At 36.7% G+C, this 27,554-nt stretch overlaps 1 protein-coding gene across 2 annotated transcripts in view; it reads right to left on the minus strand.

Moving 5' to 3' along the window:
* LOC138060894 (arylsulfatase B-like) overlaps positions 1-27,554 on the minus strand; it is a 71,485-nt gene that overhangs the window by 39,311 nt on the left and 4,620 nt on the right. For both annotated transcript variants that reach the window (XR_011137420.1, XM_068925404.1), the window contains exons 3-4: positions 25,736-25,926; positions 24,957-25,164 (exon numbers count right to left, since the gene is read on the minus strand). Coding sequence is in view for 1 of the 2 variants with exons in the window: in XM_068925404.1 (XP_068781505.1) it covers positions 24,957-25,164; positions 25,736-25,926 (399 nt within the window). In the remaining variant the exon portion in view is untranslated. The remainder of the gene's footprint in view (positions 1-24,956; positions 25,165-25,735; positions 25,927-27,554) is intronic.

Raw genomic sequence — 27,554 nt, forward strand, 5'->3', positions numbered from 1 at the left:
ATTTACCAGAATGAAAGAGAATACTGGGGAGAGACATCCTTGCTGACGCAGGAATAGTAGGACTGGACTGTAACAGAGTTTATATCAGGTATTACCACAACCACCAAAAACAAAACCCTCCCAAAAACATAAGAGACTTAAACAGTGTTAAATGGCAATACAAGGACAAACACATTGAAAAGCAGACACTTCCTGGCTGCTTTAAAAGGTAGTTTTGATGAAAGCAACCCACCCTTGAATTAACATTAGCCTTGTTGACTGTGGAGAAATTTGTAAAATGTAGCAATTACATTATAAACACTAATGATACACTGCACTGCTTTGGAAACAGGTGTGATTTCTGCTACGTAAGAGAAAGCTAAAATCTTGAAAAGAAAATGAAACACATTGCCAGTTTTGAGTATGAGAGAGAACTTGCAACTGTTTAAAAAACAAACAAACAAACAAAATCTGCTATTATTTCTTTCTCTTAGGCTTGAAAGCAATGACTGTTAGAAAGGTCACATTTATCCTCTTCTCTAAAAGAGGACATTCCAGGGAGATCTGGAGTAACCATATAGTCACAAACGGAATAGTTTTTCTAAAGGACAGTTACTATTTCTGAAGGTCAAGAATTAGGCTGGAAAACAACCTAGGTTTTAGAGTCCATAGGTATAAAAGTCAGGCTTATTTCTTTACTATTATTCTCTGTCAATTTCAATATCTCTTGTGAATAGCATTATTGTCTTCTGTGTTATCCTTCAGTATCCAAGGACTAGGAATCTGAGTGGCAAATTGTTTAAGAAAAAAAAAAAAAACCCTGCCATACCGAATAATTCCTTTTGAATTGATGTTAACAAAATTAGCAGGCCTAAAAGCCCAAAATGAAACACAATGCCTCCAAACCCAGAACAACAATACATTTTACATTAGTTTCTCCATATGAATGTATCTATGGGATACACATCCTGATGAAATAGATTGATCTAAAGCTCCCAAGAAGAAATAACTTTTACCTCAGAAATATTCATACACAGTAGCCTAACCTCTTGAATAATTTTTAAAGTATTTGCAAATGTATTTAAAGTATTTGCAAATGTGATCCTCAGTAAATATACCACACATTAGTAGAGTAAAAATACTTTTTGGACCAAAAACTTCTGCCTTCCATTTAGAGGAAAGTACCTGCAAAATAACAAATATTCTTCTTCTAACACTAACAACTACCCAGATGTGCCTTCAAGGATCAGATAGTACCATTTCCACCTTCTTTCACTCTCATATACCCATTTACACCTAATCACTTTCCCCCTATTCTTAGAGTATATACGGTGCCGTTCACACTAAGAAACTTTCATGAAGTGAGTTGAAATAACAACAAAAAATCCATAGTACCTTCCTCCCAAAAAGATTTTAGATTCAAACACTACACGTTTCCCACACAGAAAACCAGATAATGCAATCTATGTTCAAACAATATGTTTACAACAGAAGCTGATGGTCTTTCAAACTACTGTGGATTTTTTGATAAAAATAATGAAAGGCAAGGATATGGGGATTTTTTTAAATCTTTAAAGGTAAGGAAAATATTTGTGCCTTCACCTCTAAAAAATAATTAAAAAGTAAAACAAAGCTTGCACATCTTGGATATATGTTTAAAAAAGGCCAATGTTTTCTTCTAACATCTGCTTTTGTAATCAATATTCATTGTCATATACATGAGAAAGAATTTAATTTGTTAAATCTATAATTCGTAAATTAAAGATGGTTTGCAGGAGTTCTTAAAGGAATCAAGAAAGAAAACTAACAGACAGGCAGTTTTGTTTCTCCCAGATTCTTCTCTGAAGAGCTGCCAGCTGCCAAACATCCTGACTAGTGCACTACACACATGTAGTGATGTGGGATACAGAATCACAGATACATGTAACTACTATAACTATAGATACATGTAACTAGTAAACAGCTTAACGGCTATAACCTCTTTGAAGACAGTGCGATAATAAAAAACAGGAATAAAACAATTCCGTGAGCAATAACTAATGAAGCATTATGGAATCAAGTCTTGGGGTTGCCTCTTTTTTGCTGAATTACACTGCAACTGCAGTAATAGTCTATTTCATCCAGACAGGTTATAAATACCCATAATTGTGCAGAAAACTTCAGCTGGGATTCATACCTTATTAGGCACCAGGGGGAAAAAAAAAAAAAAAAAAGTTGATTGGAGAATGAACCCTGACATATGCTCTTCCCAGGGTCATATGTATTTCTCTCCTTTGTTCAAGTCTTAGTAAGAACAGCTCAAAGCGATTATTGAACTCAGTGGTAATACTGCTAGCATCTCTTCCCTCTGTTTGACCACTCTTCTTGACTCACTCAGTGAAAATTGATCAATGTGTTCAAAGGTTCCTGCTGGGAGAACAAGCCAAACAGAAACCACGCCTGTCATACTGCATAAAGCCAATTTTCTAAAAAACAAGCTTAAACTCCTCCAGGCATAACATAAAAATCAGTATTGCCTATGTTGTGGAATGAAACACTTAAATAAGGAGCTATAAAAATACCTTTGTGTTTTAATCTATGCATGGCGGGAGAAACACCCCAAGTGTGTTTAGAAACACAAGAGTTTCTAAAGAATGCTTCAGTACGGTATGATCAACACACTAACTTCCTTCACTTCGCGGACCGGTGGCCAGAGCGACTTTTCTGTGCCTTCTGCTATCTACACACAGTATCTTAGTGGCTATGCTAATGGTGTTGCCTCAAACGAACGTCCTAGAACTGAGGTACTACTTTCTTTCCAAATAGACCAGAAATTTACCTACATTTTAAAGACTTCCCTCCCTAATTTCTCTCCAATTTTTATCTAGGTCTTAAGTAGATAAATTAAAAATTGTAAATAATATTGAAAATAATTTTACCTTTTACATTATTCAAAGGTAACAGTCTGCTTTGTCATATGGCTACCTTTTACCTCTCCAGCAGGAGGGGTTTTGTTTCAACTATTGCTGGAGAGATTTTGTTTCAACTATAGTAAAGTAACATTTTTTTAAACAGCACCCTTTTTTGTCTCCCTTGTTGACTGCTCAGCTTGCTGCATTTTTCTTAAGGCCGTGACTGAGCTACACCCTGTGGCTCCTTCGACAAGCTTGGCAAATTGTTCTAGCCAGCCTTGAAGAGGGGTTCCTGAAAATTCTCCAGGGGTGCATTGGATGCTGCTGTTTTAACAATTTTAACTCCAGTATTTCTTTTCAGTCTTTATATTTTCTTATTGCAAAGAATAAGCCACTTTACAAGAAAATAAAAAAAGTCACCCTTACTGACTTCATTTAGTATGTATATTATTTTAGAAAGTGAGAACACCTCATAAAAGTATGCAGGGTTTACATAAGCTCTCCTTAAACTTCTATGTGTTCTAAGCCTTCCACACTCATAAAAGATAAAACCAGATGGTTTAATTTGTGATTGTATAACCCCAGTTACAATGGCAGAATTGTAATCCTAAATATGCATTATAATAACCCTAGTTAAATATGCATTATAATAACCCTATAAGTCTATTAACTGGTTTTGGCATTTGTAGAACAAGGAGAGCCCAAGAATAAGGAAAATATGTGCAATTAGAATTATGGAAGCAGAGCATATAATCAATAATTTCTTTTAGGAAAAATAAGTCTTAACAATGAAAAGGTTTTAGTGCAACAGTCCACAAGAACAAGCTGTTTTGCACTCCAGGCTTCACAGCATAACAACAAATTCTGCATACATTTTAGTAAAAAAAGTAATAAAAAACCTAAAATTGCTTACTATCACAAAAAATCAATAGGCAAAATATTTTATGAAATAAGGTTAATAAATATTGGCAAAATTTAAATATATAACTAATGTGTGTACCCTAGGTTCATTTTTAAAAATAAGCCATCCAAAAGTTTAACAGATCTGCATGCATACATATTCATATATGGAAGGAAGCAAGCAAGCATTTAATTTTGAATCAATCAGAAGAAAACAAACAAAAAAAGAAGTGATGTGTGCCAAGAAAGTCTGAGTGTTGAACCACTTGTTTATTCTGTTGAGATCACAGCACTAAAAGTACTTCAAATAATACATCTGCAAGGGCAAAGTAAAAAGAAAATTAACATTTAAGCACCTAGGATAATATAAACATAATTAGATAGTAAAAAATCAATTCACTAATCTTTTATTATGTATTATACTTTGGTGCTTAATAACTTTCATCAACTATTATAGTCTGCAAAGAGCAAATCTAGCTGAATGTTTCTGGCTTTCAGCTACAAGCACCTGGATCTTCTTTTTCTCCCCGAAAACAGTTACCAAATACTTGCCAGTCTTCTTAGTTACTGTACCTACAGTACTTTTCAAATTCAGCATTCACATACCTCAGCTTTTTTCTGTTTTTCACCTCTGCACAAGCTCATACATTTTAAATCGTTGAATTTTTCTGAAGTTATAAGTAGAAAAAACTCCCATACCCTGTAATTTCTTCTCATGGGCCCCTGCAGTAAGCTGATCTAGCACACATCTGCCTGATACGTAAACCATGCCAAACTCGGTTTGAAAGGTTTGTCTAAAATCATGTAGTATTTTAAAATGAGTACAGACCAAGGAAAAACCAATTCTCTCCTATTTTATAATACAGATTTGGACATTTCAGTACAATAGAATTAAAATATCTTTCTAATAAAGAAAAGAAAGCATCTTCTAAGCTCCTGCAGCTCCTGAAACTAAAGGCTGCTGACACAGGCTGCATATAATCTTGCATGAAATACATGCATAAAATGTTTGAAGTGAAATATGGTCAATAATAATTCATGGTGTTTGTTCCACTTTCTTGCTTTTAATAGATTAATTTCTTTGTGAAGAAATTTAAAGTAAATGCTGCTGTAAATTTAACTCAGAAGACTTCAAGTGCATCCCCCATCTCTCTATACTGATAAGAAAAATATATGTTCATATGGTAGACAGACACTCAGTAAAAAGAGGACTAGATAGGATTGACTGCAAGTATGCTAGGAAGCACCGTACTTCAAGCATCAAAACTCACAATTGCCAGAAACTGTCTAATACCTGGCAACATCTAGGATTTTTTATTCAGTAAAAGCATTCAGAAGTTTATTTTGAATGCATTTAGGTTTCTTCACCTGCTTCTGGAGAGAGTGGGACTTTTCTAGAACAAGTCTATCCAAACAACACTATGGATCTAATTAGGATACATATTCATAGCAGCTTTTTAAGGAAAAAAGCAGGAAGTGAGGCCACTGTTACTGTATTTAGAGATAACCTGTAAAAGCATCAATCAGCTGAGAGATTAATATGTCTATACTTCCAGATGTGTGGAAAATACCTGACCTCAGGCCTACTGGTTTCATAATTGAAGTTGCAGCTACAAGGTAAGAAAAGATGATAAAATTCTAACACATGCAAGGACAGGAGCCAGCCTAAAACTAGTCTTACATGTATTGTTGATCGTAGTTAAGTGCAACAAAAGATTCTCTGACCTCAGACACAACAAAAGCTTTAAGATGTGCATACACTGCAGGGACTGCTGCCAACCTTAGAGGATCATTGTTTCATTTCTCTATAGTTTCCTCTTTTGAGGGGGGAAGAAAAGACTACTTCAACCTAACGCTTTTTTTCTCCCATTAAACAAAAAAAAAAAAATCACTTCCAGGGATATGAGGCTGCCAAAACTTAGAATTACTCATCTCTGCTGTTTGAATGTAATCTAATCTACATGTATTAAAGCCTCGTGGTTGCATCCAGAATCTGTATTTTCCATCATAATATCCTATACCTCCTCTCCTTGGAGTTTACTGCTGTGATTGTATTTTGTCATTTATGTTACACAAAATAAATAGAGCAATCTGGAGCTAATTTAAGTGGTTTAGCATATCAGGATACAGCTGGGAAAGATTTTAGGAAAAAAGCTCCATGTGAACAATAGCACTGTGAAGCTGAACAGCAGAGAGCACAGGAAGGCTGTGCAGACAGCCCGGCAGACAGCTGTCAGCCATTCCAATAACAATCTCTGCAGCCAATGAAAACTGGCCAGTGTCGAAACTCTCCAACCAGCCCAGGAACAGCAACAATAAAAACAGAGAATTAAGAAGTTCAGATCTAATGATGGGAGTGTCATGGCCATAATTCAGTGTTAGGAACATTTCAGCTGTTTTTTGCCCATCTAGCAATAGAGCAACTCCTCCTGCATGTCTACAGTTTTTACACTTCATCTGCTCTGGGCCAGCTGTCTTTTTTTTTTTTTTTTTTCCTCTTGTTAAAATTAAGTATAGGCATATGCATTGACTTTACACAGTGTAAACTATAACTTGATTCAAGCAAGCAGAGAGATTTACATGTGTTTTTCACATCACTTTTCTTTGAGAGGAGTGATTTGAGTTTTTAATCACTTGGGGCCTTAGCCATACCCAGAATATCTTGACTCAATTCACTAGCAGAAACATACAGCTGTTGGCATAAAGACATTAAAATGAAACAAAACACTAGTTATTACCTACCACACTGGACATTTGAAAAAAGGACATCAATCACCTTAACAATAAGTATATCTTTTCCTAAGCTAACTCTCAAGCCAAATACGTGAACTACAAAAATCAATTGAAATTGTCTGACAATTCTCTAAACTAAATACAGGAATAGAAAAATAAAGAAAATAATATGTTTAGTACTAGTTTTAAACTTCAAGGGAAAAAAGGTTAATTACTTTGTGATCTGTTGCAACAGTTCTGTCCCTTTAGGCTATTTCATTCTTGTAGAAATAACAATGAAATGAAACAGGTAAGTTTATTTAGTAGTCGCCAATTAGATAAAAAAGACATTAGTTTTGCATAGGTATATTCAGCAATGTCCAGGCCTCTCCAAACAGCTATCTCAGGTTTTGCTAAAGGTAATATGCAAAAATCAAGCCAGGGGGAAGATACTTGATAAGCTAACATTGTGGAAGTGTAGGTAATTAAGAGAAATGGAAGTTCATACAAATAATTGTATTCCCCTTTGATGATCTAAGCAGCATTTTTCATCAGTTTTCATAAACATGAGTCTGTTAGCAATGGATTATGTTTTTTATGTGAAAAATGGCAGACCATATACTTGCCAAATGAATGCTTCAGAGTAATTTTGTACTTGTTTACTTATTTAACATCTTTTCTGGATGACAGGTAATAATGGCTAGCATAACATATGGCCAAACATAACAGGAAAGGCCTTTAAGTTGGCTAAAATTGACAGAACACATAACATTCTTCTCCCCTTCTTAATTTTGTCGCATCAGTGCTACATTCGAGTGAGTGACAAGAAGGAGCACTTAAACTCAGCATTCTTAATTGAATAAAAATGCTTTTATGCTGAATTTGTAGAATTTTTTTTCCCCCCAATTACATGCTAAAACATGCCATTTTCTAATTGCTCCCTTTGTCTGACTATCTGCAATAAGCCTGCAGGACACCATGGTAATTTGGTAAAGTCACTGGTAGGTTGGATCTTGCCAAGAGGAAATTTTCTCCAACGTCATTATCCTTGAACTTTCTGCCACTTTTGATCACATTTCCTGAATCCTGAAGTTGTGAAATACCTCCTCTGGCAACTGTCTGGCATTACAGACCACACTCAGTCCTCAAATATGCACATACAACTCTCACCAGCTTCTAAAGGGAGCTGTTCATATGTATAACAAACAACTGTACACTTCAAAGGAATAGTCAAATTGCGTATTTTGCTCTTGGTGAGCACTTGCGGTTTTGAGGTTTTTACAACTACTGTAAGTAATGATCATTCCTTTGAAAGTTTAGTCTTGAAATTCCATCCTTTACAGGTTAACTGGCTTCCTCTTCCATTTCTGATACTGGGAGAGAAACAGAAGAAACCACAAAGCACTGATAGATTCCTCTGCCCAAAGATAGTATTTCACTGTTTACAGAGCTTTAGCCCTGGATGACCAAGCATTTCCCAGTACACCCATACTTCAGAAAAACTAATAATTTCATTTGCAGAAGAGTTCTTGCCTTCTTTTCTGTGCAAACTCCCCATGTAACGTAGCGATATTAGAGCCATAAAGCTCATCCACTTTATTCAAGATTCAAGCCATGCTTGCAAGAGGAGTTTGCAAGGACTTCAAGCCTACCTGCTGCTGCTCACCATCCTCGATACCACCACTCATCAGAACGTATCTCCTCTTTCATATTTACTGACCAATTTATTCACATGATCACTCACTAGTCTGCTTCAGTCCAAATCTGCATTAGCAAAGATCTCGTTTCAGTGAAATGAGCAGGGTTACCTTAAACAAAGGTAACAGGAGAGAGAATGGCGGCATCCTATATGGAGAAAGCCTTTAACGGGCATAGCTGGAGCCAGAGAGCATGCTTGTCTCCAGATACAAAAATGCAATTTGTAAGCTCCCCGAGCACTATGACTGCACTCATGGTTTTGTCTTCCTCATAAGGACTTCTGCTCTTCCGAATAGCCACTATCTGACCCATACGTATGGGTCCAGAACTCCCGTCTTCCTCCCAGGCAAAGGGGTTACTGATTCTTCAAATCCATTTTCAAGTCTTTATCAGCATTATGGTTTAAGTGACTCATTAAATTAGCCAAGGTCTTCAGGTTAATGTTTTCCCAAAGCCTCCTTCATTTGCCTTAGGCTGCAAGAGGTGCTCTTTTGGCGCTGGCTAAATCAATTTAAAGAGTTAACCTAATTAAAACCTCACCTATCCCAGAAGAGGTCAATAGCCCATAAAATAGACTGGCACAACTGCATGTGTGCTTCCTCTTATTTTGTCACAATTATCTGGATTAAAAACAAACACAAACAAAAACCTTAAAACCTATTGAAAACATTCAAGCTACCCAAGATTCTCTTGGGGAGAATCCAAGGAAGCACTATGCAGTCTCTGAATTCAGCTGAGATTCTTCAGCAGGTGCAGTGATGAGCACTTGCAGGCAGAAAGAGCCCTAATCTTTTAGTCCCACTCAAAAGCAGCCAGGAGGGCATCACTGTCTACACTATTCTTTTCCTGAGGCATGCATTTCTCTTTTCTTCATGTATATACTTTCCACTAGCTTTAACTTCTAATCAACAGTAGCTATTAGCAAGCAGTAGACTACGTCTGCTAGTCAAAATGAATCCTTTGTGGTCAGTAGAGTGTAATTATTAAACTCTTTTAAACAAAGGCTTTGTTTCCTCAATCAGTTGAAAGCACCGAAATAAAGCTTGGCGGCACATTTATTCAAAGTGATATATGTGATGCAATCAAGTAGGAAGACATGAACTTGTATCATTCGCAGCCATAATTGCAACTATGTACAACTTTCAAGCCAACAGTAAAGGAAGCCTCCAAGAGTATTGTAAAAAATCCAGACTTGAGAGAAAAGCATGCATAGGATGTCATCCCTAAGATTCATTTGTTACAAATGCTAATGCAATTGCAAAATATGTTACAATGCTGCAGTGCAAACAGAAAGCAGATTTAGGAATGACTTAACTTTAATAAAACTGTTGTTAAAATATGTTGGTGTTGTGCTAATTTTAACCATTACATTATTAATTTGTTAAACTATGTTCTTGCAAAATATCAGAAGCAGTGTAACGCTCCAATATGTACGTGATTCTTCTTAGTGATCAGTAACAATCTTTTGTTTAGCCTAAACACATAGATTACATATAATGCACAGATGTTAATAACAAAAAGCATGCACTACAGTTGTAGTATTACTCCTTTTCACATGTAGTTGGCTAAAGCTATTTACTTTTAAAATATAAGTGAAATTATTGGTGCAGATTTCTGGTTCTTCACAATCAAGTTCAAGCAACTCTGGAATCTTACTATGTAATTTAGGATCAGCTCACCTCAATGTATACAAAGCTCTGGCTATATTTTAACTTGAGAAAATACAAATAGAGGTCAAAGCTAAGAACAGGCACAGACAACGTTCCACAAGGCAGTAGTGTTCAAAGTTCAGACAAAAGGGGTGGGTGTTTTCTTAAAAAGAAATTTGGAGAAAAGGAGATGCAGTATAATAGAAGACAGATATCCCAGCCAGAGGAGACATATGAAGGTATCCAGAGGTGCAGAGGTTTGTAAATGCAGTACAGAAAATTAGGAAGAATGTATAGGGAAAGTAGACTTTTACTATACAGAGATTTACTATAAGACTGAGCTGTAAAGAACTTTAAAAATATAAACAAGGATCCTTAGGAAAGGAAGGAAAAAACAGCCTATTAACTGAAGCATTAGCATGAAGAGCTAAAAAGCCCACAACATACACCGCAGTAAGTTCTCCAACTAGTTTTACACCAGACATTCACATGGTCTGATATATGCTCACCCATGGCCAAATCTTAACAGCCATGACTAAAGTACATAATCACTTTGAAACCCTTTCTCCCTGCTCTGTTTTATTAGCTGTGAAGATAGGCAGATACTTTTCTGTCTTCTAGCCTTAACTATTTTACAGATTTTTTCCAACATAAAAGCCATTCTCTAGAGCTCCAACCTGGTTCCATCAAAAAATCCTAGACGTAGACAGAATTAGTTCCAATGCAACCACCTGTAAAACATTTTGTTGTGATAATCTGTTTCTAGTTGTTTGAATATTGTAGGTTGACAGTAGATGCTGGAAGCACTGTGCCCTCCCCCAGTCTTTAAGCACTGTACTCCTGTTTATTTCTCTTCTTTCCTTTACTGTTTTCCATAGGGATTGACACTCAAAGGTTCCCTTGGCAGGGAACCTGCCCCCCAGCAACCTCAGACACATGTTCCAATTTAATCTTCACCTCTATCCAACAGCTGGGAAGGCTAACATTCTATTTTTGACCTTCACTTCTAAATCTTATACCTCAGTGCAAGAGATCTTTTTTCCTTGTGTCAAACTTTATTTTATCATAGTCCAAGCTAACTTCCTTATCTATGCTACAACATCCTATTCATGGCCGCTATTTAGTGTGGCAACATCCTGTCAAAAACCTAGATAAATATCATGGGTAACATCTTTAGTTTCTGCTACTTGAGCCTACACATCCAGGCATTTTCTAAATCTCACGTCCTCCAGCTTCCTACCAACATTTTAAAGAGGTAACCTTTTTTTTTTTTTTTTTTTTTTTTAAAAAAAACATCCCTCAGGATCTCCTACCATAACTTAGTCCCTTTTCTTGTTCTTCACTTCAAGGTGCATTCATCTGATCATGTCTTCACAAACACCTCCAGGGTCTCCTTTCTACCTCATAAAATTAAAGCTCATCTTTACATCTAAACCCTGCATGTTTTTTCTCTTGCTGATTTCTTTCATCAATCTCCAGTCAAAGGACTTACAGTAATAATCTCACATTTTCTCATCTTTTCTTCCTCAATCTAGTTTGCATTTCACACATACATTGATTCTCATGCATACAACAGTGTTCCCAGTCTGCAAAGCTACTGTCCTGAGTTAGCACAAAAAAAAACAAAAAAAACAAAAACAAAACTACCCACACACAATTATTTTAGGCACTATCTTACCTCTTTCCCTTTTAGAAGGCAATCCATACATTTTCTCAGGACAAAAGTCATGGTTTCCCTGTATTTTTCATGTCACACGCTAATAATCAGAGACCAGAAACAAACCTTCTCTTCTGTCTTGCTGAGTAAAGCTGAATTGCCATAAAGATGAAACTACTTAGCACAGAAACTTCTTAGAAACACCTTTCAAGAAGCACTTTGAAGCAGCTACAAGTTCTTTAAAGAAAAGTGCAACTTCTTACACTGATCATAGGGGGAGTCTTTTTGCAGCCCTCAGAGAAAATGAGTTGTTCTTCGTGGCATGAAAAGCTTAAATCCCTTCTAAATTTTTCTCAGAAATACAGATGATCAAGAAAACTCAGAGGAAAAAACCCCCACAGAACTAGGATATATATTTTTTTCCATTTTAAGGTCAAAATACGTTTAACAGATACAATATTTTACTATTAAATACTTGTAATCTGGAGTAACTAACATTCCTGCATGTTAGGGTGGGGCTTTTCTTTTTCTTTTTTCAAACTCAAAAGCTGTAAGAAAGTATGAATTACCAGGCATTTAGTACATCTATATTCTAACAGCCTGATGGTTTTGCTTTCCCATGAATTAAACCAATGAAAAGTCTTACTCCTTTAACCCATGTTAAAGTGAAATTTTTCACAAGTGCAGATCTATTACCTATTATCTATAGCAATAATATAAAGTGATGGAAAGTGAGAATATAAATGAGATTTATGTTGAGCTTTTATTTGAAAGGATTCTTAGTTTTTTCTTTAGACATTAGCCTTCCCTCATACATTCATTTGGAGCATGCATTCCAATTCTGGAATAGGCATAAGCATATGGAACAGATGTACTATCTAAACTACAGTCTTTATGAACATACAGGTATAAAAAAAATTTGAAAAAACGCAAACAGCTTCAGAACAACTTAGCAGGGATTCCAGTGATGTTTTTCATATACTATTTATTCAACCAAGGCTGTTCTGCAACATTTGCCACTTCTTCCAAATTCTTAACCCAGATCAGATAATATTGCATTTTTCTTTCCTAAGTCAATCAATGATAGAAAGATAGGGAAAAACTGTACTCATTCACGAAAGCAAGGGCTGCCCAATATTGGTACACTAACTGTCTGTGAAAAAACAATGTTTTTAGATAAATATGAAAACTTTGTGTGAGCTTCCAGACAACGTTAATCAGTTACAAAGGAAACTTAAAAATTTATAAATATATGAAAACTCAGACTTCTGTCTATTTACATTTTTTCTATTCATCCATGATTTACAATTTTGTATGTCAGTATTTCATTAACCAGATTTAATTATTTCCACCATAATTTTTACATGATCTTCCACAATATTAAATCAAATTATTCTGAGAAAACACAATGACAGTGAAAATTAAAAGAGAAAATAGTGGTCTAAGTGCCAGATGTAGCATGTATCCACTTCGGTGAGTGATTCTCAGCGACATTAAAAGCACTATTCTTCTTTTCCTTGCATATTCAAAGTTCAAAAGTGTGGCTATATGTGAAATGTAGGTTCTTAAAGAATAAGGGCAATATACAAAGAGGGATGCTGTAGCTATCTCCTTGTAGCTATCTTCCTTTTATTAGGAAACTATTTGACTGGAAGATGGCATATATTTGGTAACATCTTTAAAATTTAGTATCTATAATAGTATCTGATGATTTAAAAGTACCTGATATTTTTGCAAATTCATGACAGTAGTCTAAAACTATCTACAGGACACAGAAGAAATATTAAAGGTGTGCAATGAAGCATGAGTAGGGAAAAACAGACAGCTTTTTCAGCCTAAAGCTTCCCTAAGCTTTTTCCACTACTTGTGGTATTATGCTGGGAGATGATCTCCCACAGAAAGCGAAAGATATTTTAACATTTGGATACTTAAGATGGGCAAACAGGGAAACTGAGAGAAACCCACAGCCACCCCAGCACCCAACAGGTCCCAGTAAAATAGAGAAGAAAAATTCCTTCCCTCTCCTCAAGTTACTGAAGCATTTCTACTGTGCAAAAACTGAGCTCAACAAACTCTTGAGGCAGCTCTGCTCCAAAGCAAAGAGGTATGGACACTGAGTCAAAGAGGAGAATAGCCAAAACCAGCAAGGTTCTAAAAAAAAAATAAAGTGGGCTTTAAAATGATGAAAGCTTAAAAACAAACTCACATTTTTGGAGACTTTTTTTTTCCTTTTCTCCTTATGCTACTGCATTCTGGGCTTTTGATAAAAGCCTGAACATACCAACCACAAAGAACATTGTAAAGGAAAAAAAAGAAAAAAAGAAAAAAAGAAAAAAATTAAAAATCCTTACCTGTTCATATCAGTTTGAGAGTATCATATTAGAAAACTAAGAAAGTATAAGACATTAGGAGACATTAAAATAAATTGTAAACAACAACAGAAACATACTTCTCTTCTAATCCTGAATCTCACAGCATCTAAAATCACAGAATGGCCAAGGTTGGAAGGGACCTCTGGAGATCATCTAGTCCAACCTCCTTGCTCAAGCAGGGTCACCTAGAGCACGTTTCCCAGGATCACATCCAGACGGGTTTTGAATATCTCCAGGGAAGGAGACTCCACCACCTCTCTGGGAAACCTGTTCCAATGCTCTGTCACCCTCACAGTGAAGAAGTTTTTTCTCAGGTTCAGATGGAACTGCCTGTGGTTCAGTTTGTGCCCATTGCCTCTTGTCCTGTCGCTGGGCACCGCGGAGAAGAGATTGGCCTCATCCTCTCAACACCCCCCCTTCAGATATTTGTACACGTTGATGAGATCGCCTCTCAGTCTTCTCTTCTCCAGGCTGAACAGGCCCAGCTCTCTCAGCCTTTCTTCAGAGGAGAGATGCTCCATCTTTGTAGCCCTCCACTGGACTCTCTCCAGGAGTGCCATGTCTCTCTTGTACTGGGGAGCCCAGAACTGGACACAGTACTCTGGATGTGGCCTCAGCAGGGCTGAGTAGAGGGGCAGGATCACCTCCCTCCACCTGCTGGCAACACTCTGCCTAATGCAACCTAGAATACCATTGGCCTTCTTGGCCACAAGGGCACACTGCTGGCTCATGCTTAACTTGTTGTCCACCAGCACTCCCAGGTCCTTCTCTGCAGAGCTGCTTGCCAGCAGGTCAACTCCCAGCCTGTTCTGCTGCATGGGGTTATTCCTCCCCAGGTGCAGGACCCTGCACTTGCCTTTGTTGAACTTCATGAGGTTCCTGTCCGCCCAGCTCTCCAACCTGTCCAGGTCCCTCTGACTGGCAGCACAGTCTTCTGGTGTGTTAGCCTCTCCCCCCAGTTTAGTATCATCAGCAAACTTGCTGAGAGTGCACTCTGTGCCTTCCTCAAGGTCATTGAGGAATATATTGAACAAGACTGGACCCAGCACTGACCCCTGAGGGACACCGCTAGATACAGGCCTTCAGCTGGACTCTGTGCCACTGATCACAACCCTCTGAGCTCTGCCATCCAGCCAGTTCTCAGTCCACCTCACTGTCCACCTATCCAGCCCACACTTCCTGAGCTTACCTATGAGGATATGATGGGAGACAGGGTCAAAAGCCTTGCTGAAGTCCAGGTAGACAACATCCACTGCTCTCCCCTCATCTACCCAGCCAGTCATTCCATCATAGAAGGCTCTCAGATTGGTCAAGCACGATTCACCTTTGGTGAATCCATGCTGACTACTGCTGATCACCTTCTTGTCCTCCACATGCTTAGTGATGACCTCCAGGATAAGAGGACTCCAAAATGACCCTATCATTGTGCTAATGTCAGCCAGGCAGTACAATTCCTATTACAGAGGAGGAATTACGGGGGATGATGGACTGAGGACACCTTTCCAACTATTTTTGTCTCACTAATCCAGAACAATAGGAATCACCAAAATGGATGTCTACAGATGTTGCTTCTTTCTGTCATTTGATGATTCTGTATTTGTTTCATAATATCAAGTTTTTGGTTTGTTCCATTTGATCTTCTAACATGGCATTCTAAAAATCAAATGCAATTCAAACTTAAATACTAGTGACCATATTTCCTTTAACAATTTTATGTATTTTATGACTGTGTTCAGTGAATGTTCCGAGCTGAGAGAAGTTGTCATTTTAAAGTCTGTTCCAAGTAATAGTTTTTGATTACCATCTCAGAAAGACCATGCAGTATATCCTAATAAAAATAACAGTACACCTGTAGAAAGTGTTCTTATTCTATAATTACTACTTCCAGCACTGTCTAGTTGTTGTGGATTAAAGAAACTTTTAAAACTAAACCAGAAGATGAGATATATAAAATAGGGCACAATCAACAACAATGTGCTATGACCAATTCTTTCTGTTTCACATCAAGAAGAAAAGGCCAATTAACTAGACTAATTTTAAATTTCAAAACGCTTTTAGGAAATCCTTCTATCTTTTATACCACACAACATCCACAGAATATGTACAGTTAGAAATCAAAAAGATCTCAAATACTCCTTTTGGCAGCAACATGAAAACTTTACACAAGCTACAACCAACATAGCCAATTGCTTCTAGTGAGATAAGCATAATAGTTTTTGGCTTGACTTGACCTTGACTTCTTCTTGGTTAAATATTTACATGGGCCTCAGGAGACACAAGGTGAGCTAAAGGCATTTTGTTATCCTGCTAAGCTATTACAGATTCCCATTTTTTGCATGATGGGACAAGTTTGTCAATGTTCCTTTCAGGAAGAATTGGGCCACATACAGCTCCTATCACTAAGCAGAACATTAGTGGTTTTTTTAATTGAAATCCAGGAACATTCTGAAAACAAGATACAGGAAGGCATCGTCCAACTAGAGCCTTGAGGGTCAGGTCCACTTTCCCTCCTCCCCCTGAATACATCCATCCATTATGCCCCCTCTTTGCTGAAGTGAGCAAAAAACAACTAACTGCTAAGCTGCAGGACGTCTCCTTCTACCCACTACAGTCAGCGCAGAGAACTGTACTACTGCTGCTGCCAAGGGGGGACAACTGAAAACAGGGCCATAGCCCAGATACCTGGATCACACAGTAGCAGCAGATCAACTTTCTTCCTCCATAGCACTAGTAGTCAGCCTCCCTCTTTTCTTGTCCCAACCTCAAGGAAAAAAAAAAAAAAAAACACCACACCCCTGTTTTCCGCTTTAGATTCATGTTAGAAGATTTAAAACCTTTCAGGTTTTGTTACTGCTAATAGCAGGTAACCAGTAGCACTATACATCAGTCGAAACAAAATAAAATAACCTAAGAAACAAAGAATAAAATCCTATGTAGACCAGTTACATAACTGTATATTAAGGAAGAGCCCAGCTCTTGGAGATAAATATTCTATTACTACCTTTTGCAAAAAAGATCAGGAATAAGACAGCGTATCCAATTCATCCATAGTTTAATTCTGCAAACATTTGTTCCATGTTATATATCCAGCTGTCCTTTGCAGGACTGGGGCTCTACAAGAAAGCAAGTTCTTATACCTAATCAGATCCATATGGAGGTCAGCGTGAGGGTCCATCCACGCCGAAGCAGGAGTGGAAAGTATATTACAAATAACTGAAATTATTTCATATGTAACTTACTAAGTTTAAGAAGCAAGTTTAGCAATGTCAGTGTCTCAGTATTATTGAAAATAGCATGCCAACGGAGCAACTCATTTCACCTGCAATATTTTCATAAAGTAAATTTCTGAGATTGACAACTTGAAAAAATAAGTAAAAGAAACCACAAGCAACATGCAAACAACCTTAGACAAAGATATAGGATGAAAAAAGACAATTGGGGGGGGGGAAATGACAAAAACAAACAAACCAACCCAAAAAACATTCCCCACACCTTTCTTGCCTTTCCTCCTTTTCTGAAGGGGAGATTATATTCTAAAGAAAAGTCAAACTGTAGCAGGCTACGTGGAGCGCTGACACCTCTTTTCTACAGTGCAAAGCTGTGTTTTATATGATTTCACTTTTTATACTGTTGAACTATTCAGTGCCTCCTCAATTTCATGGTAACGAAAAGCAAAGGAGGAGGACTACAAGCAACATTGATACAACAGTTAAAAAAAATCCTATTTAGCAGGCATGATACCACTAAATACCATTTAATATGTATTTACTTAAAAATGATGGATATAAGCACAAGTCAAGTCCACATGCTAGATTCTGGCACACAAAGTTTGGATGAAACACTACAACCATCTGCCATTATCAACAATATATAAGCATGCAGTTTAGTTTTTTTTTTTTTCATCTGTTTAATTTTATGGGAGAATTTAGTATTTATGAAAGAGAATTAAATAGCATTGACTAGTGCCAGACACAACGTGAGCAAGCACTAGACAGCTTCAATGCACAGCTTTGTAAATGCATCTCATTTTTGACCTCCAACATTCTTGCTGAAAGTCTAGGTCACAGAACAGGACTTCAGAGTCTTTCCTTTGTGTGATTTAAGCTCATGATTGTGACTCAGAGTTAAACAGAGAGCACTGTCGATAATAGTGGTAAAGGATCACATTTGGGGAAAATTTCTCCCCTCTGATCTTCACAGCATGAATAATGCTTATTCTGTACACGTTCCAAGTACGGAACTCCCATTGAGGTTTCATAAAAAAAAGCACAGAATACACAGCAGAGATCTACACTGTGGATAAGCTACTCACAGCATGAATTAGAGAATAACTTTGCCCTTAATTTGAACTCAAGTTCTTCCCCACACTGCATTTGAAAGATCCATTTGTTGCTGTATTTTCCAATTGTTCTCCAAATGTGGCAGAAATGTAAGCACGCTCCCTCTGATGGCTAACATGAAACATACATTTCCAATGACATGGACCAAAATTGTTTGGCTGAGATGAGTTGATGAATAACCACCTGTTCAGTATGAAGTGGTATATTCTCAGTGTAAAGAGTAATCTTGATGGCTCAACATAAGCAGGAGGAAAGCCACTCAAAAAATGTCTTTATAGTGGTTACGCAGTATTAAAATTTCAGTGTTTAATATAGATTTTTCGTGCAATAAAAGAACTACTGAAAGTCTTTTTACCAGAGACACAATAAGCAAAGCCACGCCTTCTCCTATATAATTTTGCTCATGTAATTTTTGTTGTGCTTAATACAAACCATAGGGCTTTTATTTTCCATCAAAGGAAAATAAAACTTCTGCTGCATCAGGAGTACTGTGTTTTTCCTGAGTTGTGTTCAGATAAATCAGCTTACGAGTTTTTGTGAGTCACTGGAACAGTCTTATTCTGACTTTTCTAAAGTGGGAAAAAAAGAGTAAAATTGATCTTATGGAAAAAATGCATTTGATACATACACTATTCCAATAGCTACAAACCTAGTCCTATAACAGCTGTGTGCACAATGCCCTTTTTCATCCTATTCAATACTTTTTTTCCTCCCCAGTACAGCTTTACTGGTAAGAGCAATCCTAGTGCAGACAGCTTCAGGCGACTGCTTTCATTGTAAGCAGTGTCAGTAATTAAACAGGTCTCAGTAGTTACAGACTCTGCTGTGTCAGGTCTACACTCCCAGTCATCATCACTAAATACAAAAGAAAAAGAAGGAAATTTTAACTTAAAAAACAATGTGAATATCCTGGTACTTTTTTCATATGCCTTCAGTAAGCAAGTTACGTAAAACACAATTGAGAAAACTTTGGACTTCCCCCTGTGCCAGGGCACTAAACCAGAGAGCTGAAATGGGTGTAGAAGAGTCTGATATATACCTTAATGATTTCTTAAACAATGTTATTGAAGATAAAAACTAGTACTGTTTAATAGCAATCATAGTTTAATACAATTTTTTCACAGCTGTGCAAAATCATTAAACACCACTATCATGTAAAATGAACTGTTCTCAGCATTCATTATTACCCCTTGGTCTGAGAAAGAATGTGCCAGAATAACTAATGGCATACTTCAATTAAAGCACTAAACAAATAGGGCTAGTCTGTGGCTGTGGGCAAAATTCATTTCTCAGTTTCATTTACAACTGAATTTCACTGTAAGTACCAGCATTTGCTCAAAATGGGGGTGGGGGGGGGAAAACAAAATTCCACTTACGTTGGAATTTTAAACACAGCAAAACAAAAAAACGAAGTGATCATCTCTGACACAAGGTCATCCTGTGTTCAGGAAACTGATTTTGGAATGTTGGGTTCTGCAGGGAAAAAGCAGGGGGAAGGGTTTTTTGATGCTAGGAGGAAAGGAAAATAAGCTACCCTTTCCTATCAAACATTTTAGACTTCCACAGGATTTAAAAACTGGGGAAAAAGATGCACACACACATGCTGTCAGTATCTTCTCAGTTTTCATTTTGAAATTATTTTTATCAAAAGATAACACCTCCGTGAACATGTGTTTTTTATAAAATGTTCTTATAAAAATAATCTAGATCTTTCATTACTCTTATGTGTATCTTAAGGCATCAGTTCAGATATGCTGTGCAACACAACACTTCTGCAGAGATGACATTCTTATTTCTAAAAATATTCATTCATATTACCCACACTTTAAATGGGAAAAAATGTGTAAAAGAGACTAAAAATCAACACTGGAATATAAAACACCACATACATCCACCTTTCCTTAATTATAATTGACGTGCAATTATTCTGCTCAATGAAGATACAGTGATCAGGTGCACATTTTGCCTTTACAGTAAGCTGAAATGATTAAGATAGAAAAGTAATATTTAGAAGTTTACAAAATCAAATAATTTGCTTGACTGAAGGTGTTTTCAGCTAAGACACCTGCGCTTAGTTCCTCTTTAGGAAGCAGTAGATGCTTGGGTACTCTCCTTGCTGACAGTTCAACTGAACCTTTTAGAACATCCTGATTGGACTCATTAAAGCAGCTCTTCAAATCTATAACTGAGCAGGTTTATTCTAAATTGTGCCTGACAGCATTCATTCAAAATCAGCTCTTCTAATAATGTCTGATATTAATTGCTGTAACCAATCCGCTCTTCTGTTAGCTCAAAGAGTTTGGAGCTAAGTCTCTCTAAAGTCCCTTACCAGTAAAAATGAAAGAGTAGAAGCTTATTCAGGGATAAAGGCATTAGGAAAAAGATAAAAACAGCCCTTAAGGAACCAGCAAAGGGCACTGTAAAGCATCCTACAAAGTCAGATCCGTAGTTTCTACCAAAACATAGAAGTTGGAAACAAGGAGAAAACAAACAAAGACAGTATTTTAATCAGACAAGAGCCACAACGTGCTGGACTGAAAGAGATTGAGAAGTCTTTATTAGGAAAAAGATGATATAAAATTTGAGAAAAAAATCTAGGTGTGAGAGAGAGAGAGAGACTGATTGCATAAATATCAATAACTATGTCCAAGATAATTTGTGCTCTTATTAATCATAATTCTAATATGATAAAAAGACCATCTTTTGGAGTGAAAACAGTAATCCCTGTCACATGCTCCATTATGGAGAGGATTTATGTGGTTTCCTCTCTTAACAGGGTAAACCAAAGCTTGGAGAGAAAAATTCTACACATTTTGCCTTTCAAAGCCCTCTTGTGGCAATTAACAGACACTACAGTGCTAATTCACATTTAAGAATTAACATACATACTGAAAGAAAGAATGGTAAGGAAAATTGCAGGCAGTCAGAATGACAAACTACTCCATTTTTTAAGGATATTAAAAAACTGAAAGTTAAATAAAACTGAGGATAGGAGTTTTAATACAGAACTGAAATCAGGTCAGATTCCTTTGCTCTAATGTTGGCAAGTTTCCATCCAAATCACTTGCAACAACTATAAACATATGCTACACAGCAAATTCCCACTCCTCGCCTCAAACTATAGGTCTATATTGGAAACAAGGCTTGGACTCTATGCCTGTGTTAATAATGCTGAGCTAAATGTGTACTACTTCAATGCTTATTATGTCCTCTGGTTATTTTAAATCAAGGTCCTTCTCAAGAAAGTTATAGTTATATTGTTTTGTATTTTCCAAAAGAAAAAAATAAACCCTATGCCTCATTCTTTTAAATTTCAAATGGACAAAAGTCCACAGATAGCAGATAAAATGCATGCAGCAATATCTTGGGTTTGCTTAACAGACAATGGCTTCATTCTCGCCACTAATTTCATTAGTATAGAAGCACTTGCATCTGCAGTATAAAAGCTGCCCTATAAACTCAAATTCTATTTGCTATTGCATCAGTCAATTTTCAAGCTAGTACCCAACACACAAACATAACACTACATATCTTTGAACTGTCTAATCTTTTTTCCTATTTACCCACATGAATAGCTTGCATATATGTACAAAATATAAAAAGACACGAGAGATGTTGCTTTACATGATATACTGACAGAGTCAGACTTTACTAATGACCAGATTACTTCATTCTTGGCCCAACATTTCCATTAGGCTGCAAGGTCCATTAGGACCTGGAGTTCTTATACACGTTTTACAATGTCTTTTTAAAACATGTAGTAGTTCCATTTGCCAACTGGCATGTTTTCAAGGGAAGTCTGGTTGGGCCATAACATACACAAATAGGAAGAAACATTGAAGAGTTTATTAAAAAGAAATCTACCATGAGTATAAAGATTAATCATGTTCTAGAACATTTCAGTGAGCATCCACTAAAAAGGTCTTTACTTTTGGTGTACGCTATTTAATAGTGGAGGAATCAACAGGAGGATTGCATGTTTGTTGCAGTTTTACTTTTTGGTATAGCAAGCAAGAGCAAATCACTGCAAAGCTTTTTATGAATTTTGAAGAAACAAGAGATAAACATCTAAGTGTGAATTTGGGCTAAAACTAGACAGGGAATAGTAATTAATCTAGTAAAATTTCACTCTCCAAATGTAAGGTCTTCATCTCTCTTTCCTCTACAACTTTCCAACACTACAGTTATCAAACTGCATAGGTTTGTAACAAAATAGAGAGAGCTTTTATGCTCCTGAGTCTGTAACTACTGTGTTGGGGGGAGACACAGATTCTGCTCATTAAAATTGAGGATATTGTTTATACTTCTCTAGATTCTGTTGCAGTCTTCATTTAAATCCTTAAATTGATCTTACTGATTCTTCACTCCACAACATGGAAAGAGCTATCTTGAAGAGAGTTCCTAATTTGATAGGAAAATTTGTCTCTTTTGTCATACCTAGCAAGAGGAGGTTCTAGTAGGCCACTGGAGGCTGGGAAGGTGTGCGGGGGGGGGGCACAGCTTCCCCAAGAAGGCATACTTTCAAGGGTTGAAAAAAAAATTAAGAGGTATGCCGGAAGACGACTGGGGACAAGAAGAGTGGGGGGAGGGAGAGGAAAATTATCCTTAGCACGAAGCAAGCAGCAGAAGGCAAGGTGTAAAACAAATGAGACACAGAAAGGGAGGCATATTTTCATTATACATACCAAGGAAGACTGGAAAGACCTAGATTTAGGACATATAGGAGTGTGGGTTTTACAACAAAAACTTAAATCATCTCAAGCCAGACTGTAGACCTAACTCCCACACTCATTACCGTAGGTAATACGATACTATAACTTTATACCCATATTCTAACTACCAGTCCACACCAACACTAACAATTACAAAGGACTCGAAAGCTGTGCAAATAACTTGCAGAGTTATCTCATGCAGCACCACTGTCTCCACAAGACACCAAATTGTAGACCCTCTGGTGTTTCTTTTTAATCGAATTTCTAATGTTCACTTCAAAACAGACACAATCTGCAAAAGCTATGAATATAATATAGAAAAGCTGAATATATTTTGTGCTTTTTTTCCTTCAAATACTTAATGGCTTCAACATTTGTTTTTTGGAAACCAGGCCTTTAATGCACACAATGTTTTATGCCTGTAGAGAATAGTTGCACAAAGTGAAGTGAGAAGACTGGAAAGAATGAAACGTTACCTTGTGATCTGCCTGATCTAGGCCCAATTTCCTTGCATTTCAATCCTATTAAATTCCACTCCTGGCAGTTTAAAATGTCAATTAACTCAACACAAGACTTATTAGATAGGATAGACACTGTATTCTCCTGATTGCTTGACTCTTCTTAAAACATGTGTGTAACTGATTGTACAGATAACTACTGTTAAAAGCAGAGAATACTGTAACAGTTTGAAAGAATCAATGTTTTATGAACAAAATGTAAACTTGTCTTTTTAATCGAGTCATAATCTGTGCTTCCAACCCAGATGTCTTTAGTTTTACTCCATAATGTACTGAACAAACATTACTGAAATAACTCTACCAGGACCGCATCAGCAAAGACTGGAATTTTTCCATATGGAGTAAGTATTGCCATAATTTTCCATATGGCTTTGCTTACTTTCAGTTCTAAATATGAAAACATCATAAACAGAAACAGGCACTTTCACAGAACAGTTATCAAAACTCGTTAGAGCCAAAACCTGAACATTAACATAACACCACAAGGCAAACAGGTTTGGATTTAAAATAAAATTCCAATGGCTATACAAAGCAGCTGGTAAATTCAAAGTATATTATTGCATTTTCATCAAACTTTTTTTTTTTTTTTTTTTAAAAAGTGTTCACACAAAATGCAATTGCCATTTTGACAGCCCTAATAGCAAAGCCTGGACAAAAGAGCAGCTGTCAGCTTTGGAAGGGTATTTCCCACTCCCAACCAAACAAGAACAGTTATTTTCCTGAATTCAAGTCAAGTAGCTGTATTTCAGAAAGGTTCTGTTTCATTCCTAATTTGGAAACAAAGGAGATTGCTTTATAATGTATTATTTGCATTATCCTAATAATCTAGAAACTGGATTGGGTTTGCTTTAAAATGTGTTATTTGCATTATCCTAATAACCTAGAAACTGGATTGGGTTTGCTCTGTGCTAATATGTACACAGATAATATATACACAGTTGTAATTTGGCAACCTAAACTGTATTATCAAGTATTAAACTTCTTATTAATAGACCTTTGCCTCCCAGGGGTATGGTGCCAGTGAAATATCTCAAGCAAGATAAAAATTCCATATTACATGTAAGTGAAAGAAGAGGTCTAGACTTCAAAGTCCCTGCTACATAGTGGTTTGTCTCTCATGAGGCAATGTACAGGCTGATGAGACAGCTACCTATAGCTCAGCACAAACAAATTTGTTTGATCTGTCTCAGTAAGGGTTCATTCCTGACAGATACTCAGTGACTAAAATGGTAAGTAAGACACCCCAACTTCACCACTATTATCAAAGCTTTTACAATGCTGTTTTTACTCTAATAGGAGTATCCTCCATATTCATAGACACTCCTTCAGAGTTGTTTTACTCATACTTAAGATAGCCACAGGAGTGAGGGGGGAGAGAAATCGCTCCTTATGGAATAAAGTTTGGTTTTATTTTTATTAGCCTTTTGTAGTTACAAAATATATTGAGGAACAGAGGGGCCAGACTTCTCTGCATTCACCTGGTTGGACACTGTATCAAAGGTATTACTAGAAGAATATTTAAACTTACCAGTAGAGAAAACAAGAACTGTGTTATCCCAAAGACCGTGTCTTTTCAGAGCATCAGTAAGGTTTCCTACAGCTTCATCCATAAGAGCCACCATTCCTGAATAGTGGCGCCTCTTTTCATCTTTAATGAAGGCATATGGTTTCATGTATTCCTCAGGGACCTCAAGAGGTTCATGGACAGACTGAAAAGCAAGGTAAAGAAAGAGGGGCTGGGGAGGAAGGGACAGAACGTAAATTAGTTCAATGTAAAGCATCAAGTGCAAAAGCTACTACAGCAAAAGCAGCCACCGTTCATCAAAAGGTATAGGAACTGTGTTCTCATTTCTTCCAGTCTTCTCTCTCCTAATCCCTAAGCATAAACTAGTCAAACTCTGATAAACAGTTTATCCAAAGCTGTGAAAAATATCAGGTGCATCTTTTCTTCATAATCACAGTTAAGAGAGCTTATTTCTGTGACTTTTCTCCTGCTAGACTTCTATTCTCTTTTTAAGAGACCAAGCTACATCCTAGATCACTTCTATAAATTCATTTGCCATGACCTGTGTTAATAAAAATCAAATGAGGAGTAGCAGGCCAGGGTTGTGCAGCCAAAATGGATTCTGACAAGAGACAAGGCAAGTTTTGAGAGTGCTCGTTCTCACATTTAGTTTTCCTCTATCTTGCTGAAAAGCCTCAATTTACAGCGCAAGCATAGGTCTCTGCATTAATATTTCATTAACATTATTCTAAATATTCTTTAGTGTTAAAGTTATCAAATAAAGTAACAGCTGCTGACTGTACCTTCTCAGTTTTATGACTGGCTATTAGATTTACAGCTCTTTCCATGAATAAATTTGTGGAGTACATGTTTTTAAATCCAGTTGCAACTTCTTCGCCATCTCGGAAGTCCAGAGCACAGCGAGTTACATTCTTTGCTTTGATGAGCACACAATGGTCATGAGAGTAATAATCCTCGCTCCCCAGAAGATAGCCTGGAACAGGAAAAGATGACAAATAAACAGATAAACATAGCATCATATGAACAGGTACATCAGAAAAAAAAATTGTCAAAGATACATGTTGAAGATTTAGTGGTTTTTAATCAAAACACTCCTCCAGCATTTGATCTATAGAGACATCGCTGGACAAGACTCAGTAGCTCAACATTCAAAACTTCTTAGGCTTTTTATTGCTAATATAAACAGTAATTTCAAAGCATACAAAACATTTTGATAGCTAAGGACTATGTCCATAACTTTATATCAAAGACATTAGCATTAAAGTAATGCACTCATAGCAAGGGCAAAGACCTGTCCAGGCACTATTATGATTTTTAGCTGGTATGATTTCGTATATTTTCCTTTTCACAAAAAAAGGCTTCTCTCTGTTAGAAAGTTTGGAGTTATTTTGTTTGCCTTTATTCAATAACATCAAAGCAAGGAGTATTTTTCATGTCAACTGTGAGGTAATTTCTGATCTGGTGCTGACACCAACTGGTGAAAGGAGACAATATTATTCAAAGATTTCCAAAAGAAACGGACTAAGCAAAAATTCTAGTAAAGATTTGTTCTTACCAAGGCCCACTCTGTTAAACCTTGAGTACCTTTGCTTTTTCTTTTTTTTTTAAACTAACCAGAAACAAAATTCCTCAGAACTCTTAAAATCTCAGTAATTATTAATTTTAAAAATCAGATTTCATGTTTTATCCCTCTCAAATACTCTGAAAAAACAGCTGAATCCCATAAAATTATATTCTGAAGTTCTGCAAACCCCAACTAAATCCGAGGACAAAACTCAAAAATGGAGGAACTTTACTTGAATTTTCATTCAGGCACTTCAAGTAAAGTTACTTGTGCAACAAAATATGTACAGAAAGAAAGAAGTAATATTTGAAATACACTTCTCATGCATTTTAGAAGAAAAATGACTTTTCTTTCAAACCATAAATAGTGATTTTGTGTGCAGATTACCTACATCAACATACTCAGTCACAAGTTGCTTTTTTCCCTATTTTGAATGCCCATTGGGAGACATACTGTGTCAAGTTTGCTGAAGAATCAAATGCCCCTAATTGCAAACAATACCTACTGGAATTATGTGAACATAGTAGGATATTAAAGCACTACATCCTATGAAAAATAATTCCTTCAAGTGTCATGCTGGGCACCCAATTGCCATGCCAACCTAGATCTAGCCTAGGCCCCTGTATAAAGAGCCTGTTCATTCCCTGGGTGAGATTTCATGATCAGCTTAAGCTGATCTCAGCCTATGCTGCCAAAAAAAAGCACCATTTCTTTTGAAGCGATAGGAGCATGCAGCCAAAGAGGGCAAGGATATACACCCTTCAGCAATAACTCATGTGTATTAACTTAATTCAGTCATGAACCCACAGTCCCAAACTCCCTCAAGAGTCAAAAGACAATCATATGGAACAATTCCTCCCATCTAAAATTTGAATCACCACTATCTATAAAGGAAACATAGTGTAACCAGGCTCTTCATCTAACTAGCTGAAGTTAAACAAGAGGAATGCAGGCTGCCATAAGCACAGTTTAAATTTCTCCGTATCTTAGTTTATCAGCTGTAAAACTGGGCAGCAGTACTATCGACATTTTACAAA

Source organism: Struthio camelus, chromosome W, assembly GCF_040807025.1.
Source record: "Struthio camelus isolate bStrCam1 chromosome W, bStrCam1.hap1, whole genome shotgun sequence".
Classification (NCBI taxonomy): domain Eukaryota; kingdom Metazoa; phylum Chordata; class Aves; order Struthioniformes; family Struthionidae; genus Struthio; species Struthio camelus.